The sequence below is a fragment of the Halichoerus grypus genome, chromosome 7 (assembly GCF_964656455.1).
Source record: "Halichoerus grypus chromosome 7, mHalGry1.hap1.1, whole genome shotgun sequence".
In the NCBI taxonomy this organism is placed as follows: Eukaryota; Metazoa; Chordata; class Mammalia; order Carnivora; family Phocidae; genus Halichoerus; species Halichoerus grypus.
This window is the reverse complement of record NC_135718.1, coordinates 118,942,345-118,959,338: the sequence shown is the minus strand read 5'-3', so window position 1 is coordinate 118,959,338 and position 16,994 is coordinate 118,942,345. Positions and strand designations below refer to the sequence as shown.

Below are 16,994 nucleotides of genomic sequence, written 5' to 3'. Positions count from 1 at the left end.
GACGTCTAGTGTGGATAAGATCTCCACTTACGATCCTTAATGAAGAGCAAAATAAACACCGAAACAGAAGAAACATCCAAAGTACATTTCTGTTTTTGAACACCAGCTTTAACTTATTCAAGCCTTTAGGTCAAAAATATTAGGAATACAATAAAATATAAGCATTGTTTTCTATTCACATCCTAAAAAACAAAAAAACAAAATACATTTCTGTTTTGAATACCAGCTTGAACTTATTCAAGTCTTTAGGTAAAAAATATTAGGAATAAAATAAAATATAAGCATTATTTTCTAGTCACATCCTAAATTATGCAAATGAGCTTAATGCTTTAAATACCTAGAGACAAATTCTAGGAAATTTAATTCATATTACTCTCTTAATTCATTTGCCCCTAGGTGAAACTATTTGTTACTTAAGCCCCTTGATAACTTAAGGTATTTTTTTCCTCAATTTTCCAGGTTTTTGTACATGCGAACAAATTGTCATACCACAGGGCAGTCAAAAGTGATCCGTATCCACAGCACCATGCATGCAAAGTGAAGCACTGGGAGGAAATGTGCAATGCTCTATGAAACCTTTCAATTTCATAATCCCAATCCCAAGGTCCTCATATATATGTTTTTATTTTTCATAGGATTAAGTAGTTTTGAGAAAACCTGCTCTAAGTAGACTTTAGGAGGCAACCGGTAGATAAAAGCATATATGCTAAAAAGAAGAGATTAAACACACACACACACACACAATTCCACCCAAACTTCAATCTAAAAGTTTATACATAGTATCAGTCCCGATCAAACTTACCTTTTTCTTGACAAGAGACTGTTATATTAGTTAGGACTCGTACTCCATGAGCTGCAATGCCCCTGTTATTATGGTAACAGCACTCTTGGGCTAATCTGACCAAGTCAGAGGATCTAGGGGAAGACCCCACATTTCCTAAACAAAAAGAGAAAAGTAGCACAGACTTAGTCCACTTACAAAGTTCAAAAGCAGTTCAACATATAGGTTCATTGTTCCATCTACTTGTACTCCATCATCAACATAAACCATCATTCCTGTCTCTCCTGTCAAGGAACTTAGAATAGGTATGTCCTAATAGTTTATAATGATTGGGATCTAAAATAATATAGGACTTTCCCACAAAAATATTAATAAAAATTGACTAAGGAACACAGCAAAGCCAAAACAACTAAAGACTGTATGTTGGGAGTGCAAATGGATTCTCATTAAAATGGATGTCAATTTTAGGCCTCTTATCAGATAAACCTTACCTTCATGAGAGGAAAGAAAATGAGAAACAAAAATTTTAAGTTTGCTTTTCCCACCTCAATGGCTGGCAGACAGTTATACTGCAAAAGGTTTACACAGAATTCATGGTTTTATTTATTTATTTATTTATTTTAAAGATTTTATTTATTTATTTGACAGAGAGAGCGAAAGAGAGAGCATGAACAGGGTAAGGGGCAGAGGGAGAAGCAGGCTCTCCGCTGACCAGGGAGCCCGATGAGGGGCTTGATCCCGGGATTCCGGGATCATGACCTGAACTGAAGGCAGATGCTTAACTGCCTGAGCCACCCAGGTGCCCCCAGAATTCATGATTTTAGAACTGGGAAGGATTCTGGAATCACATGATTCAATGCCCTATTTTTACAAAAGAAACTGAAGCCCAGGGTTAGGGGTAGGGCATAACTAAGATTTTAAATGAGGGACTTGATCTCAGGACCCTGGGATCATGACCTGAGCAGAAGGCAGCCACTTAACCGACTGAGCCACCCAGATGTCCCTGCAGCAATTTTTAAAATTCACACTTGAAATTCTGTAATGTAAGGTTTACGTTGTGACTATTTTTATTTATAGTAGAGAAACTCCCAGGTATAAGTGAATGAACTTTAACAAGAATCAGGAGATTAAACTCAGCTTTTTAGCAGAGTCTCTTGTTCCTGCCTTCCTTTTTCCATTCTTGCTTATTTTTCCAGGATTTCCATCAATTTCAACCTTGCCTCTCACACCAAAGGTGATCATATTTTTTGAGGTTGAAGGGGACACGATTCCTAATTACAACAGGCATAAACCAAGACCATCCCAGGCAGTGGGGGACATGTGTTTTCCAGTTTAACATAAAAGTACTAGCTCAGGTAAACCCTCAGTGTTTTTAAAATAGGCAAAACAGGGGCGCGTGGGTGGTTCAGTCGTTAAGTGTCTGCCTTCCGCTCAGGTCATGATCCCAGGGTCCTGGGATAGAGCCCCGCATCAGGCTCCCTGCTCAGCCAGGAGCCTGCCTCTCCCTCTCCCGCTCCCCCTGCTTGTGTTCCCTCTCTAGCTGTCTCTCTCTCTGGTCAAGTAAATAAATAAAAAATCTTCAAAAAAAAAAAAAAATAGGCAAAATATTAGAAAAGTTTTTTCAAGACTACAGAACTTGTATTTCCTCCGTTCTTTGTCTTGCCCATATGATTTGGACAATACAGACTCATTAACAGATTTACAAACATGTTTTGCAACTTGCATTTTTCCTTTTTTCTATGAAGACTCATCATAGAAAACTTGGAAAAAAATCAAAATTTAAAAACTCACACATAATCACAATAAGTAGATAATAGCCAATATTCTGCCTTTAAAATATATTTTGCAGCATTTATCTATGTTTACAGTTTTAGGGACAAAACTATTTTTAATTTAATTTTTTATTTATTTAAAAATTACTTACTCAGATAAATTCACCTGGTTTAAAAGGTTCAACAAATAGTAGAAAAAGCTAGAAAGTCAGTGAATGAAGAGTCTTCCTCATGCACCCAATGTTATCATTGTGTATCATTCAGAGGCTATACATTTGCAAGCACATACATTTCTCTATTTTTTTTTCCTTTTTCCACAGTTTTACATCTTTCTTTATTGCCTTTTAAACATATCATGTAGATTATTCCATGCCATATATTCTCTTTAATAAATTACACTGACTTCTACTGCAGTTGTGTATCATAATTTCTTTAATGAGATCCCTATTGATGGATTTTTTTTATGCTACTACATCCCTGCTGACGGACAATGTTTCGCTATTACATACTATGATGCTATGAATAACCTTATAGATCTGTCATTTCTCAAATGTGTGAATATATTAGTAGGTTCAACTCCTAGAAGTGGAATTTCTGGGTCATTTGTAATTTTGATGAATATTTCCAAATCACCTATGCAGACATTTAATAATTCACAACCCCACCAGCAATGAATGAGTGGCTGTTCACCCACACCACTGTCAACACAGCATGTTATCAAACTTCTGAATCTTTGCCAATCTGATGGATTGGTAAAGTATTTCAGTGCTGTTTTATTTGGCATTTTTCTTAGGTGTGTGTGATACTGAACATCTTATATGCTTAAGAGCCATTTGCTAGTTATCATTTAGACACTAAATTTAAGTTTGTTTTACAAACGATCCTGCTTATATTGAAAAAATCTAATCAATGAAAACATACTTAAACATTCACTATTGCCTATGGAAATAACCTAATTTTGGAAAATCCTTGACTTTAATTTCTTGTGAACATTACCTAGTCTGGTTATTTAAGCCTTTTGCTTAATTCCATATACAAACTGCAATTTAATAAAATTTAAAATTCAATAAAAGGACGAAGCTCGAGAATTGCTTGAATATTATAACCTGACAGAGGCTTACAAATGACTTTGGAATTAAAAAATAAAGAAAAAGAAAGTCATTCTGCTTCTAGGCCCGTTTAGTATAAAAATGAACACTGGATCAGAACTTCTGGGTTCAGGCCTAGACTAAGGCATGTCATTAAGTATGTGATTTTGGACATATCATCGAAACTTTGTAAGCCTCAGTTTTAATACTTATAAACTCCTTTCTATGTGCCTTGCTTGAAAGGCTACTTGTACAGAAGCAATGAGACCTTCTGTGGGAAGACACTTACAAATTATAAGATACAATGAATACTCTTGCAGCTCTTTTAAAGTAGGATGTCAGTCAAAGATATTAACTATAAGCTGAGAAACTGAGACTCGCTGATTTATGCAGGAAAAGAATTTCTCAAAAGTACAATGGGTATATGATAGATTATTGATAAAAAGGGCTGTGATAATATATCCCGTCCCTGGTTGGCATGCCCCTTTGCAATGCAATTTTCTAATTCCTTGCCTCAAGAGGTGTTTATTTCCCCACTTATCCGGGCTTGGCCGTGTCACTTGCTCTGGCTATTGAGACATTAAAAAACACGCAAGCAAAAGACTAAGAAGAGCTTATGTGCTGGTGGCTCCCTTCTTTGGCTCCTGCTAGAACCCTGAGATCATGATGTAAACAAGGCTAAGCTAGCCTGCTGAGGCACATGGAGGAGAACCAAGCTGCTCCGCTGAAAGCCTTTCAACCTCCAGTTGGTGAATGAGGCCTCCTTAGATCATCCAGAATGGTCAAGGTTCGAGATGACTGCAGTCTTAAGAGTAAAAGCCCACGTAAGATTGGGAAAAGCACCCAGCTGAGGTCAGTCAAAATTGCTGATATGCAGAATCAGAGCAAATACAATGGTGATGGTTTTAAGCCACTAATTTTTTTGGTTTTTTTTTAAGTATTTTATTTATTTATTTGTCAGAGAGAGAGAACACAAGCAGGGGGAGTGGCAGACAGAGGGAGAAGCAGGCTCCTGCTGAGCAAGGAGCCCAATGCAGGACTCGATCCCAGGACCCTGCGACCATGACCTGAGCTGAAGGCAGATGCTTAACCGACTGAGCCACCTACATGTCCCTTAAGCCACTAAGTTTTGAGGTGACTTATTGCAAAGCAGTAGATAACTGACATAGAAATACCTCACAGAATTACTGGAAAGCCTAGAAAACTAAGTTCAGAAAATGGACAGGAAAAAGGCCAGCCTAGCGACCAACCAAGATCACAGCCCAAACCAGGCACAGAATTAGTTCAGTGAAGGTATTACCACCTCGATGTCACGGCTTACACTGCTGCCGGAGGCACCATGACAGAGCAAATGCCCACTGCTACGGCAGACCCCGGAAACGGTGCGGCCGCGGTCACTGCTGTAGCGCTAGACCGGGTTCTCCCACTTCCCTACTTCTTATCGTTACTGGCTCCTAATTCAGCCTGTGGTATGACATGAGCCCTGAGTCCAGGCCACATGCGTGCACCCTAGCTGGCAAGGAGGCCTGGCAAACAGAGTACCAGGTATTTTTATCTTCCTCTCAAGCCTTATATATATATGGCAGGGAATTCCCTCTACCCAGTTAAGTTCACAGGCTGTAAAGCCATAAAAAGGACAAAGGGTCATTGTAATTCTTAGCTACTTCAATTCGAATTAATGGACTAAAATAGGAAGCAATACAGATCCCACAAAACCTGCATTAAAACAAAACAAAACACTTTAGCCGTGTCTGTTAGGTAAGCAAGCTCCTCACCGGGCATTAATTAAGGCATTTTGAAGTTAAACCATCTGCAATAGGCAACTAGGAAAGCGTTATTGAACTGGGGTAAAGTTTTCTTTTAATCATTTTCCAGAGAGATAACATATACCTAAAAGAAGGCATATGACATTTGCTTTTAAAATTCACCACCATCTGGCCTTTGAAATGTACTTAAATCCAAAGGGCACTTTGACTCAGAGACATACAAAAGCAAACGAGCTATGTTAAGTATCCTCAAAAATATTCTTTCACGTACGTATAATTCAAAACAGGGCAAATCTAGAAAAAACAATACCCTTGAATTATGATCAAGGATGCAAAATATTATGACCACAGGCATTAGTGAAGAAATCATTTTCAGATAAGTCACTGGCATATAACAGAGTACAAGACTGAAACTGTTCTGGATTCTAAGGCTTTACAGAAGAAACAACCTGAACCATCAACATGAGAAAAGGGACTAGCACATTCTCCATATGTCCTCTCCCTTCTTCTCCTTACCTGAAGCTATGCTGAAGTAATGTTTGATGGCAATGGTCCCTGACAGTGTGGAAAGGACAGACAGCATCCCGAGTTTCAGGCTGTCATAAGGAGTCTGGAGGGCACATTCACAGAGTGCCTGGAATACAGAAGAAAAGGGAACACAGAAGTTGAAATACCTTAAAACTGTCCACTTGTTTTAAATGTTCTAGCTTTTAGAAAAATTCTATCTACGATAAAAAACTTCACTCAAACTGCCACAGCCAAGAGGAATATCAGGAGACACATTGGTGAAATCTAATGCAGTTTCCTAGATGGGACCCTGGAACCAAAAAAGGACCCTAAGCAAAACTAAAGCAACCAGAACAAAGAGTGAACTTTGGTTAATAATAATGATGTACCAACATTGGTTTATTATTTTTAACAAATGTGCTGCACTAATGGCAAAGACCAATGACAGGGGAAACTGGGTGTGGGGTGTGTGGCAACCCTCTGTACCATCTTTTCCATTTTTCTGTAAATCTACACCTGTTCTGAAGAATAAAGTCTATTTAAAAAAAAAAGGTCATCATGACTGATTTTTTATTAAGCTCACTGGAAATTAAGTATTATTCAGTCCACACAAGCAGAACCTCCACTGTACTTCACTTCATGGAGAGATACGAGTATTAGTTCATGTATCTATATTTTTTTAAAAAATAACAGAGCATGGCAGTCTATCTTGTATGTAAGTGAATGCACTGTCTATCCTCCTCCATTTCGGATCATCCACTCTACTCCTGACTAATGTGGTCTGAAGACCAGAAACAAGATGCTCGTGTTTCTTCCAGTAATGTCAACTATGGGTAAGTGCTCGTACTACAATGACTCTTGCCTTATCCGGCACCTCAACGCTTAGGACATATCATATAAGTGGTCAAATAACTGCCCCACTAAATTAAACTAATTCCCATTCTCCCACAAAGACAAAGTTTCAGAAAATAGCAAAACTTAGAGACTAGGGAAAAAATCAAAAATAAAATTTCAGAAAGAGTTAAACAATAGATTTATTATGTCCCAGATAAAAATGTCAACACAATCTTGGGAGTGGAAAGGTTTACATAATCTGTTTCTAGAGATCATATGGAAAAATCAAAATCAAAATATATCCAGAAAAATTCTGATGAAGTATAATGAGGGACAAAACAAACTCCACCAAATATAAAATGTATAATAAACCTACAGAAGTCAAAGAAGTTTTTTCTACTCATGGACAAAGAAATCAATGAGAGCAAACTTGTTCCAGAAATGGATTCAAATACACAGAATTTAATATACGCTAATGGCATTTCAAATGAGAGGGACTTTTCAATAAAAAGCTCAAGGACAACTGGCCAGCCATCTGGGTAAAATAAAACTAGACCTTTGTTTCTTTTTAATGGCAAATAAAAACCAAAACTGTAAGAAGTACTAAGGGCTAATATAGGAAAAGAAAAAGTAAAAAGATATTTGACAAATCTGGGAAAAATGTTCATATCATGTAAGGTCAATAAAGGCCCAATCACCTTCGTATATAAAAAGTTCTTACTAGCAAATAGGCAAACAACACAATAGAAAAATGAGTTCACAGATAAAATTTATACAAATGCCTTTTAAAAATGACATGCTAAACTTCACTCATAATTTGAAACATTTAAAATAAGAGATTTTTTTCACCAGACCGGACAAGAGTGAAGTTTAATAAGACACAGTACTGAAAGCTGTGTGGGCCAACAGTTGCTATCACACCACCGGCAGAAAGGTAAAATGGTGTAAACCTCATTAGCGGGTAATTGGCATTACATAAAAAAACTTTAATTGTATGTATTATTGGACCCAAGAAATCCTTTTAGAAATGTATCATCATTGTGAGCAATGATGATTTTTTTTTTTTTTTTTAACAAACTAGTCAATGTAGCAGTGTAAACAGTAACAGTAAAAGTACTGGAAACAACTCTAATGTGTAGTACCACATAACTGGTGAAAGAATGAAAGCAGATCTAAGTATTAATACCACATGTTCCCCAAGATGTACTGTGAAGTGATAAAAGGTTCAGAACGTGCATAAACTGTATTTTCATTTTCATACAGAAAATAGAAAGGACATACACATGCTTGTATATGGATGACAAAATTCAGAAGAATACATAGGAAACTAGTAACACTGACCACCTCTGCAGGGGAGAGCTGAGAGAAGAGATGACTTATAAGACAGACGTGTTTTCACTCATTATGCACCTTAAACTCTGAATTTTTTATCATGTGCATGTGTACTTTTTCAACTGAAAGAAAACCCTAGCTAATAACAAAAACAGCAGCAGGAACAAATAATCATGGCAGGAATGGAAATGGCCTTGAAAGACAAAGTAGGTTTCTGGTAATGGAAGGGAAGACAGTGATGGAGACGAAGCAAACAAGAAGTGTGGCGGTTAGGCCAGATTATGGAGTATTTATCTGTGGCCTAATAGGAGATAATGTCCAAAAGGGACGAAGGCCAAGACGGAGAAATGCTGAACAGGGAATATTAGGCCAGATTAAAGTTGGCCTTGAAGTTAGTCAGAATAATTTAAGTTTAATGGGAAAAGGAAAAAGGAAGCCACTGGAGAGGATTATGTTATCGAAAGCATTAGGGAAGATTATTCTGGCAATGATAAACAGGTGAGGGCCACGGAGCCAACCTATAGCCTAGGGCATTAATCCAGGCAGGTGGTGATGGACTATGGCCTGAACTACAGTTTGAAGATCCGAATGGAGAGTAGAGGGTGAATATGAGAGGCGTTTTGAAACTGATGACATATAAGGGAATCAACAAGAAGGATTCAATAATTATTACAAAATTTCAAACCTGATGACCAGAGAATGTTGACTCCCATTTATGAAGACTGAGAATTTATGGAGATAAGCTAATCTCAGAGGAAGGACAGAAATAGGAAGAGATATGAAATCCAAGAAGAAATATCTACCAGGCATTTGGAACTGACATGTAACAGATTTTTAACTGGAAGACTTGCATCAGAATTCTGGCTCTACCACTTACCATCTCTGTGATCTGAGCCAATTACTGAAATCTCTGAGTCTCAACTTCTTTGTCTGTAAAATGGGGGTAAAGATTTATACAGAATTGTTTTCTTTCTTTTTTTCTAAGATTTATTTGAGAGAGAGAGAATGTGTGTGAATGGGGGGAGGGGCAGAGGGAAGAGAATCTTAAGCAGACTCCCCGCTGAGTGCAGAGCCTGACCCGGTTCAAGCGCATGACCCAGGAGATCATGACCTGAGCTGAAATCACAAGCTGGATGCTTAACTGACTAAGCCACCCAGGCGCCCTGCAGAATTGTTGCTTTCATATAAAACATCTCTGGAAAAACATATAAGAAATTAGACACTGGTTGCCACTGGGCAAAGGAGTGAGTGGATGGCAGAAGAGTAAGTGGGAAATACTTTATGATATATATCCTTTTGCAGCTTTTGAATTCTGCACATGAACATACTGGCATAAAAAATAATTTTAAAATAAAATATAAGTGGGGGTGATGACATTTATTGTCTGTAATAATAAAAAGCTCATGAGAGTCAAAGAGCTTTGCAAGCCCTACAAGCTACTATGCTGAAGAGCAGTTCAGGGGAGGAGCAAGATGGCAGAGGAGTAGGAGACCTGGATTTCGTCTGGTCCCAGGAATTCAGCTGGATAGGGATCAAACCATTCTGAACACCTACGAACTCAACAGGAGATCGAAGAAAAGAATAGCAACAACTCCCTGAACAGAAAAGCGACCACTTTCTGGAAGGTAGGACGTGCGGAGAAGTGAATCTGAGGCGGTATTCTGGAAGATAGATGGCGGGGGAGGGGGCCTCCGAGGAGCACAAAATGGGAACTTTTAGAAGTCTGCTCCGCTGAGGGACGTCGCTCCAGTGGCTAAGCGGGGGGTGGAACCCTCGCGGGACAGTGTGGTCTCAGGACCGTCGGGGTCACAGAAAGACCGGGGGTGCCTGAGTACGGCAGAGCTCCCAGGTATCAGAGCGGGGAAGTCAGCTGCAGAGATGGAGCCGAGGCGCGGGCTCTCAGCTCGGTGTTGCCATAGACCGTGATCCGGGGCACAGACGGGCCACTGCTCCTCCAGCAGGGACCCAACAAGTGGCAGATCCGGGTAGACTCCCCTTCCTCCCCCGGGAGGAGCAGTGGGAGCGCACCGCAGGGATCTGCTGGGTTTGGAGACTCCACACAGGGTCAGGTGCCAGAGATAGAAATGCTCGGTCACAGGCTGGGGGAGCACGGAGTGCAGCCGGAGACCGGGGAGACGGGAGTGACTGACTGCTTTTCTCTGGGGGTGCACTGAGGAGCGGGGCCCCGAGTTCTTGGCTCCTCCGGGGCGGAGATTGGGAGGCCACCATTTTCACCCTCGGCCTCCAAAGCTATACGGAAAGCTTGCAGGGAACAAAAGCTCCTGAGAGCAAACCCGAGCAGATTACTTAGCCCGGACCCAGCAAGGGTGGGGAAATTCCACCTCCGGCAAAGACATTTGGGAACCACGGCAACAGGCCCCCAGAAGATCAGCGAGAACAGCCAGCCAAGACCAAGTTTACCAATCAATGAGAACGGCAGAACTCCAGCGCTTGGGGAATACTGCACATAGAATTCATGGCTTTTTCCCCATGATTCTTTAGTCTTTCAAAGTTAATTTTTTTTAACTTTTTTTTTTTAATTTTTCTTTTTCCCTTTTTCAACCAACAACTTATCAATTGCTTTTTTAAAAAAATATTTTTTATTTTTCATTTTTAGAGTCATATTCTATCCCTTCATAGTAGTTACCCTTATTTTTGGTATATATATATATAAATTGTTCTCTCTTTAAAATTTTGGGATACAGTTTCTTCTAACAGATCAAAATATACCCTAAATCTCTAGTGTATGACTTTGTTCTAGTCTCCTGCCTGATCACATTCTCTTTTTTTTTTTAAATCCCCTTCTTTCTTTTTTCAACCAACTTATCAATTCCTTTTATAAAATCTTTTATAATTTTCATCTTTACAGTCATATTCCATCCCTTCATCATATTAACCCTTATTTTGTACATATATAAGTTTTTCTTTCTTTAAAATTTTGGGAGGCGCTTTCTTCTAACAGACCAAAATACACCCAAAATCTAGTGTGTGGCACTGATCTATGCACCAGCCTAATCATATTTGATCATATTCTGTTTTTTTATCTTGTTTTGTTTTTGTTTGTTTTTACCTTTTTCTTTTTCTTTTTTTTTCTTTTTCCTTTCTTTCCCTTTCTTTTCCCCCGGTTTCAGGTCTTTTCTGATTTGTTTAGTGTATATTTTCTGGGGATGTTGTTACCCTGTTAGCATTTTGTTCTCTCATTCATCTATTCTCCTCTGGACAAAATGACAAGATGGAAAAAATCACCTCAACAAAAAGAACAAGAGGCAGTACCGACTGCCAGGGACCTAATCAATACAGACATTAGTAAGATGTCGGAACTAGAGTTCAGAATGATGATTTTAAAGATACTAGCTGGGCTTGAAAAAAGCAAGGAAGTTATTAGAGAAACCCTTTCTGGAGAAATAAAAGAACTAAAATCTAACCAAGTCGAAATCAAAAAGGCTATTAATGAGGTGCAATAAAAAATGGAGGCTCTAACTGCTAGGATAAATGAGGCAGAAGAAAGAATTAGTGATATAGAAGACCAAATGATGGAAAATAAAGAAGATGAGAAAAAGAGAGAAACTACTGGATCACGAGGGCAGAATTCAAGAGATAAGTGATACCTTAAGACGAAATAACATTAGAATAATTGGGATCCTAGAAGAAGAAAGAGAGAGAGGGGCAGAAGGTATATTGGAGCAAATTATAGCAGAGAACTTCCCTAATTTGGGAAAGGAAATAGGCATCAAAATCCAGGAGGCACAGAGAACCCCTCTCAAAATCAATAAAAATAGGTCAACACCCCGACATCTAATAGTAAAACTCACAAGTCTCAGAGACAAAGAGAAAATCCTGAAAGCAGCTCGGGAGAAGAGATCTGTAACCTATAATGGTAGAAACATTAGACTGGCAACAGACCTATCCACAGAGACCTGGCAGGCCAGAAAGGGCTGGCATGATATATTCAGAGCATTAAATGAGAAAAATATGTAGCTAAGAATACTATATCCAGCTAGGCTGTCATTGAAAATAGAAGGAGAGAGAAAAAGCTTCCAGGACAAACAAAAACTAAAGGAATTTGCAAACACAAAACCAGCCCTACAAGAAATATTGAAAGGGGTCCCCTAAGCAAAGAGAGAGCCTAAAAGCAACATAGACCAGAAAGGAACCCAGACAATATACAGTAATAGTCACCTTACAAGCAATACAATGGCACTAAATTCATATCTTTCAATAGTTACCCTGAATGTAAATGGGCTAAATGCCCCCATCAAAAGACACAGGCTATCAGATTGGATAAAAAAACAAGACCCATCGATATGCTGTCTGCAAGAGACTCATTTTAGACCCAAAGACACCCCCAGATTGAAAGTGAGGGGGTGGAAAACCATTTACCATGCTAATGGACACCAAAAGAAAGCTGGGGTGGCAATCCTTATATCAGACAAATTAGATTTTAAACCAAAGACTGTAATAAGAGATGAGGAAGGACACTATATCCTACTTAAAGGGTCTATCCAACAAGAAGATCTAACAATTGTAAATATCTATGCCCCTAACATGGGAGCAGCCAATTATATAAGGCAATTAATAACAAAAGCAAAGAAACACATCGACAACAATACAATAATAGTGGGGGACTTTAACACCCCCCTCACTGAAATGGACAGATCGTCTAAGCAAAAGATCAACAAGGAAATAAAGACTTTAAATGACACACTGGACCAAATGGACTTCACAGACATATTTAGAACCTTCCATCCCAAAGCAACGGAATACACATTCTTCTCTAGTGCCCATGGAACATTCTCCAGAATAGATCACATCCTAGGTCATAAATCAGGTCTCAACCGGTACCAAAAGATTGGGATCATTCCCTGCATATTTTCAGACCACAATGCTTTGAAACTAGAACTCAATCACAAGAGGAAAGTCGGAATGAACTCAAATACATGGAGGCTAAAGAGCATCCTACTGAAGAATGAATGGGTCAACCAGGAAATTAAAGAAGAATTAAAAAAATTCATGGAAACCAATGAAAATGAAAACACAACTATTCAAAATCTTTGGGATACAGCAAAGGCAGTGCTAAGAGGAAAGTATATAGCAATACAAGCCTTTCTCAAGAAACAAGAAAGGTCTCAAGTACACAACCTAACCCTACACCTAAAGGAGCTGGAGAAAGAACAGCAAATAAAGCCTAAACCCAGCAGGAGAAGAGAAATAATAAAGAGCAGAGCAGAAATCAATGAAATAGAAACCAAAAGAAGAGTAGAACAGATCAACGAAACTAGGAGCTGGTTCTTTGAAAGAATTAACAAGATTGATAAACCCCTGGCCAGACTTATCAAAAAGAAAAGAGAAATGACCCAAATCAACAAAATCATGAATGAAAGAGGAGAAATCACAACCAACACCAAAGAAATACAAACAATTATAAGAACATATTATGAGCAACTCTATGCCAGCAAATTAGATAACCTGGAAGAAATGGATGCATTCCTAGAGATGTATCAACTACCAAAACTGAACCAGGAAGAAATAGAAAACCTGAACAGACCTATAACCACTAAGGAAATTGAAGCAGTCATCAAAAATCTCCCAAAACACAAAAGCCCAGGGCCAGATGGCTTCCCAGGGGAATTCTACCAAACATTTCAAGAAGAATTAATACCTATTCTTCTGAAACTGTTCCAAAAAATAGAAATGGAAGGAAAACTTCCAAACTCATTTTATGAGGCCACCATTACCTTGATCCCCAAACCAGACAAAGACCCCATCAAAAAGGAGAATTACAGACCAATATCCCTGATGAACATCGATGCAAAAATTCTCACCAAAATACTAGCCAATAGGATCCAACAGTACATTAAAAGGATTATTCACCACGACCAAGTGGGATTTATCCCTGGGCTGCAAGGTTGGTTCAACATCCACAAATCAATCAACGTGATACAATACATTAACAAAAGAAAGAACAAGAATCATATGATCCTCTCAATAGATGCAGAAAAAGCATTTGACAAAGTACAGCATCCTTTCTTGATCAAAACTCTTCAGAATATAGGGATAGAGGGTACATACCTCAATATCATAAAAGCCATCTATGAAAAACCTACAGCGAATATCATTCTCAATGGGGAAAAACTGAGAGCTTTCCCCCTAAGGTCAGGAATGCGGCAAGGATGTCCACTATCAGCACTGCTATTCAACATAGTACTGGAAGTCCTAGCCACAGCAATCAGACAACAAAAAGAAATAAAAGGCATCCAAATCGGCAAAGAAGAAGTCAAACTCTCACTCTTTGCAGATGATATGATACTTTATGTGGAAAATCCCAAAGACTCCACCCCAAAACTGCTAGAACTCATACAGGAATTCAGTAAAGTGGCAGGATATAAAATCAATGCACAGAAGTCAGTGGCACTCCTATACACCAACAAGTCAGAAGAAAGAGAAATTAAGGAGTCGATCCCATTTACAATTGCACCCAAAACCATAAGATACCTAGGGATAAATCTAACCAAAGAGGCAAAGGATCTGTACTCAGAAAACTATAAAATACTCATGAAAGAAATTGAAGAAGACACAAAGAAATGGAAAAACGTTCCATGCTCATGGATTGGAAGAACAAATATTGTGAAGATGTCAATCCTACCTAGAGCAATCTACACATTCAATGCAATCCCCATCAAAATACCATCCACTTTCTTCAAAGAAATGGAACAAATAATCCTAAAATTTGTATGGAACCAGAAAAGACCCCGCATAGCCAGAGGAATGTTGAAAAAGAAAAAGCTGGCGGCATCACAATTCCGGACTTCCAGCTCTACTACAAAGCTGTCATCATCAAGACAGTATGGTACTGGCACAAAAACAGACACATAGATCAATGGAACAGAATAGAGAGCCCAGAAATGGACCCTCAACTCTATGGTCAACTCATCTTTGACAAAGCAGGAAAGAATGTCCAATGGAAAAAAGACAGTCTCTTCAACAAATGGTGTTGGGAAAATTGGACAGCCACATGCAGAAGAATGAAACTGGACCATTTCCTTACACCACACACAAAAATAGACTCCAAATGGTTGAAAGACCTCAATGTGAGACAGGAGTCCATCAAAATCCTAAAGGAGAACACAGGCAGCAACCTCTTCGACCTCAGCCGCAGCAACTTCTTCCTAGAAACATCGCCAAAGGCAAGGGAAGCAAGGGCAAAAATGAACTATTGGGACTTCATCAAGATAAAAAGCTTTTGCAAAGCAAAGGAAACAGTCAACAAAACCAAAAGACAACTGACAGAATGGGAGAAGATATTTGCAAATGACATATCAGATAAAGGGCTAGTATCCAAAATCTATAAAGAACTTCTTAAACTCAACACCAAAAGAACAAAGAATCCAATCAAGAAATGGGCAGAAGACATGAACAGACATTTTTCCAAAGAAGACATCCAAATGGCCAACAGACACATGAAAAAGTGTTCAACATCGCTCGGCATCAGGGAAATCCAAATCAAAACCTCAATGAGATACCACCTCACACCAGTCAGAATGGCTAAAATTAACAAGTCAGGAAATGACAGATGTTGGCGGGGATGCGGAGAAAGGGGAACCCTCCTACACTGTTGGTGGGAATGCAAGCTGGTGCAGCCACTCTGGAAAACAGTATGGAGGTTCCTCAAAAAGTTGAAAATAGAGCTACCATATGATCCAGCAATTGCACTCCTGGGTATTTACCCCAAAGATACAAAAGTAGGGACCCGTAAGGGTACGTGCACCCCGATGTTTATAGCAGCAATGTCCACGATAGCCAAACTGTGGAAAGAGCCAAGATGTCCATCAACAGATGAATGGATAAAGAAGAGGTGGTATATATATACAATGGAATATTACGCAGCCATCAAAAGGAATGAAATCTTGCCATTTGCAATGACGTGGATGGAACTGGAGGGTATTATGCTGAGCGAAATAAGTCAAACAGAGAAAGACATGTATCATATGACCTCACTGATATGAGGAATTCTTAATCTCAGGAAACAAACTGAGGGTTGCTGGAGTGGGGGGTGGGGTGGGAGGGATGGGGTGACTGGGTGATGGACACTGGGGAGGGTATGTGCTCTGGTAAGCGCTGTGAATTGTGCAAGACTGTTGAAATTCAGATCTGTACCTCGGAAACAAATAATGCAATATATGCTAAGAAAGAAAAAAAGAAGAAGAAGAATGTAGCAGGAGGGGAAGAATGAAGGGTGGGAAATCGGAGGGGGAGAAGAACCATGAGAGACGATGGACTCTGAAAAACAACTCTGAGGGTTCTAGAGGGGAGGGGGGTGGGAGGATGGGTTAGCCTGGTGATGGGTATTGAGGAGGGCACATTCTGCATGGAGCACTGGGTGTTGTGCACAAACAATGAATCATGGAACACTATATCTAAAACTAATGATGTAATGTATGGGGATTAAAATAACAATAAAAAAAATAAAAAAAAAATAGTGGGGGACATTAACCCCCCCTCACTGAAATGGATAGATCATCTAAGCAAAAGATCAACAAGGAAATAAAGACTTTAAATGACACACTGGACCAAATGGACTTCACAGATCTATTCAGAACATTCCATCCCAAAGCAGCGGAATACACATTCTTCTCTAGTGCACATGGAACATTCTCCAGAATAGATCACATCCTAGGTCACAAATCAGGTCTCAACTGGTACCAAAAGACGGGGATCATTCCCTGAATATTTTCAGACCACAATGCTTTGAAACTAGAACTCAGTCACAAGAGGAAAGTCAGAAAGAACTCAAATACATGGAGGCTAAAGAGCATCCTACTAAAGAATTAATGGGTCAACCAGGAAATTAAAGAATTAAAAAAATTCATGGAAACAAATGAAAATGAAAACACAACTGTTCAAAATCTTCGGGATA

The 16,994-nt window shown here is 39.1% G+C and overlaps 1 protein-coding gene across 3 annotated transcripts in view; it reads right to left on the bottom strand.

The window, feature by feature from the left end:
* The window catches only part of INTS7 (integrator complex subunit 7), a 107,321-nt gene that overhangs the window by 44,358 nt on the left and 45,969 nt on the right, over positions 1–16,994 (bottom strand). For all 3 annotated transcript variants that reach the window (XM_036095727.2, XM_036095728.2, XM_036095729.2), the window contains 2 exons: positions 5,924–6,041; positions 803–937 (listed from right to left, as the gene is read on the bottom strand). In XM_036095727.2, the coding sequence (XP_035951620.2) occupies positions 803–937; positions 5,924–6,041 (253 nt within the window). The remainder of the gene's footprint in view (positions 1–802; positions 938–5,923; positions 6,042–16,994) is intronic.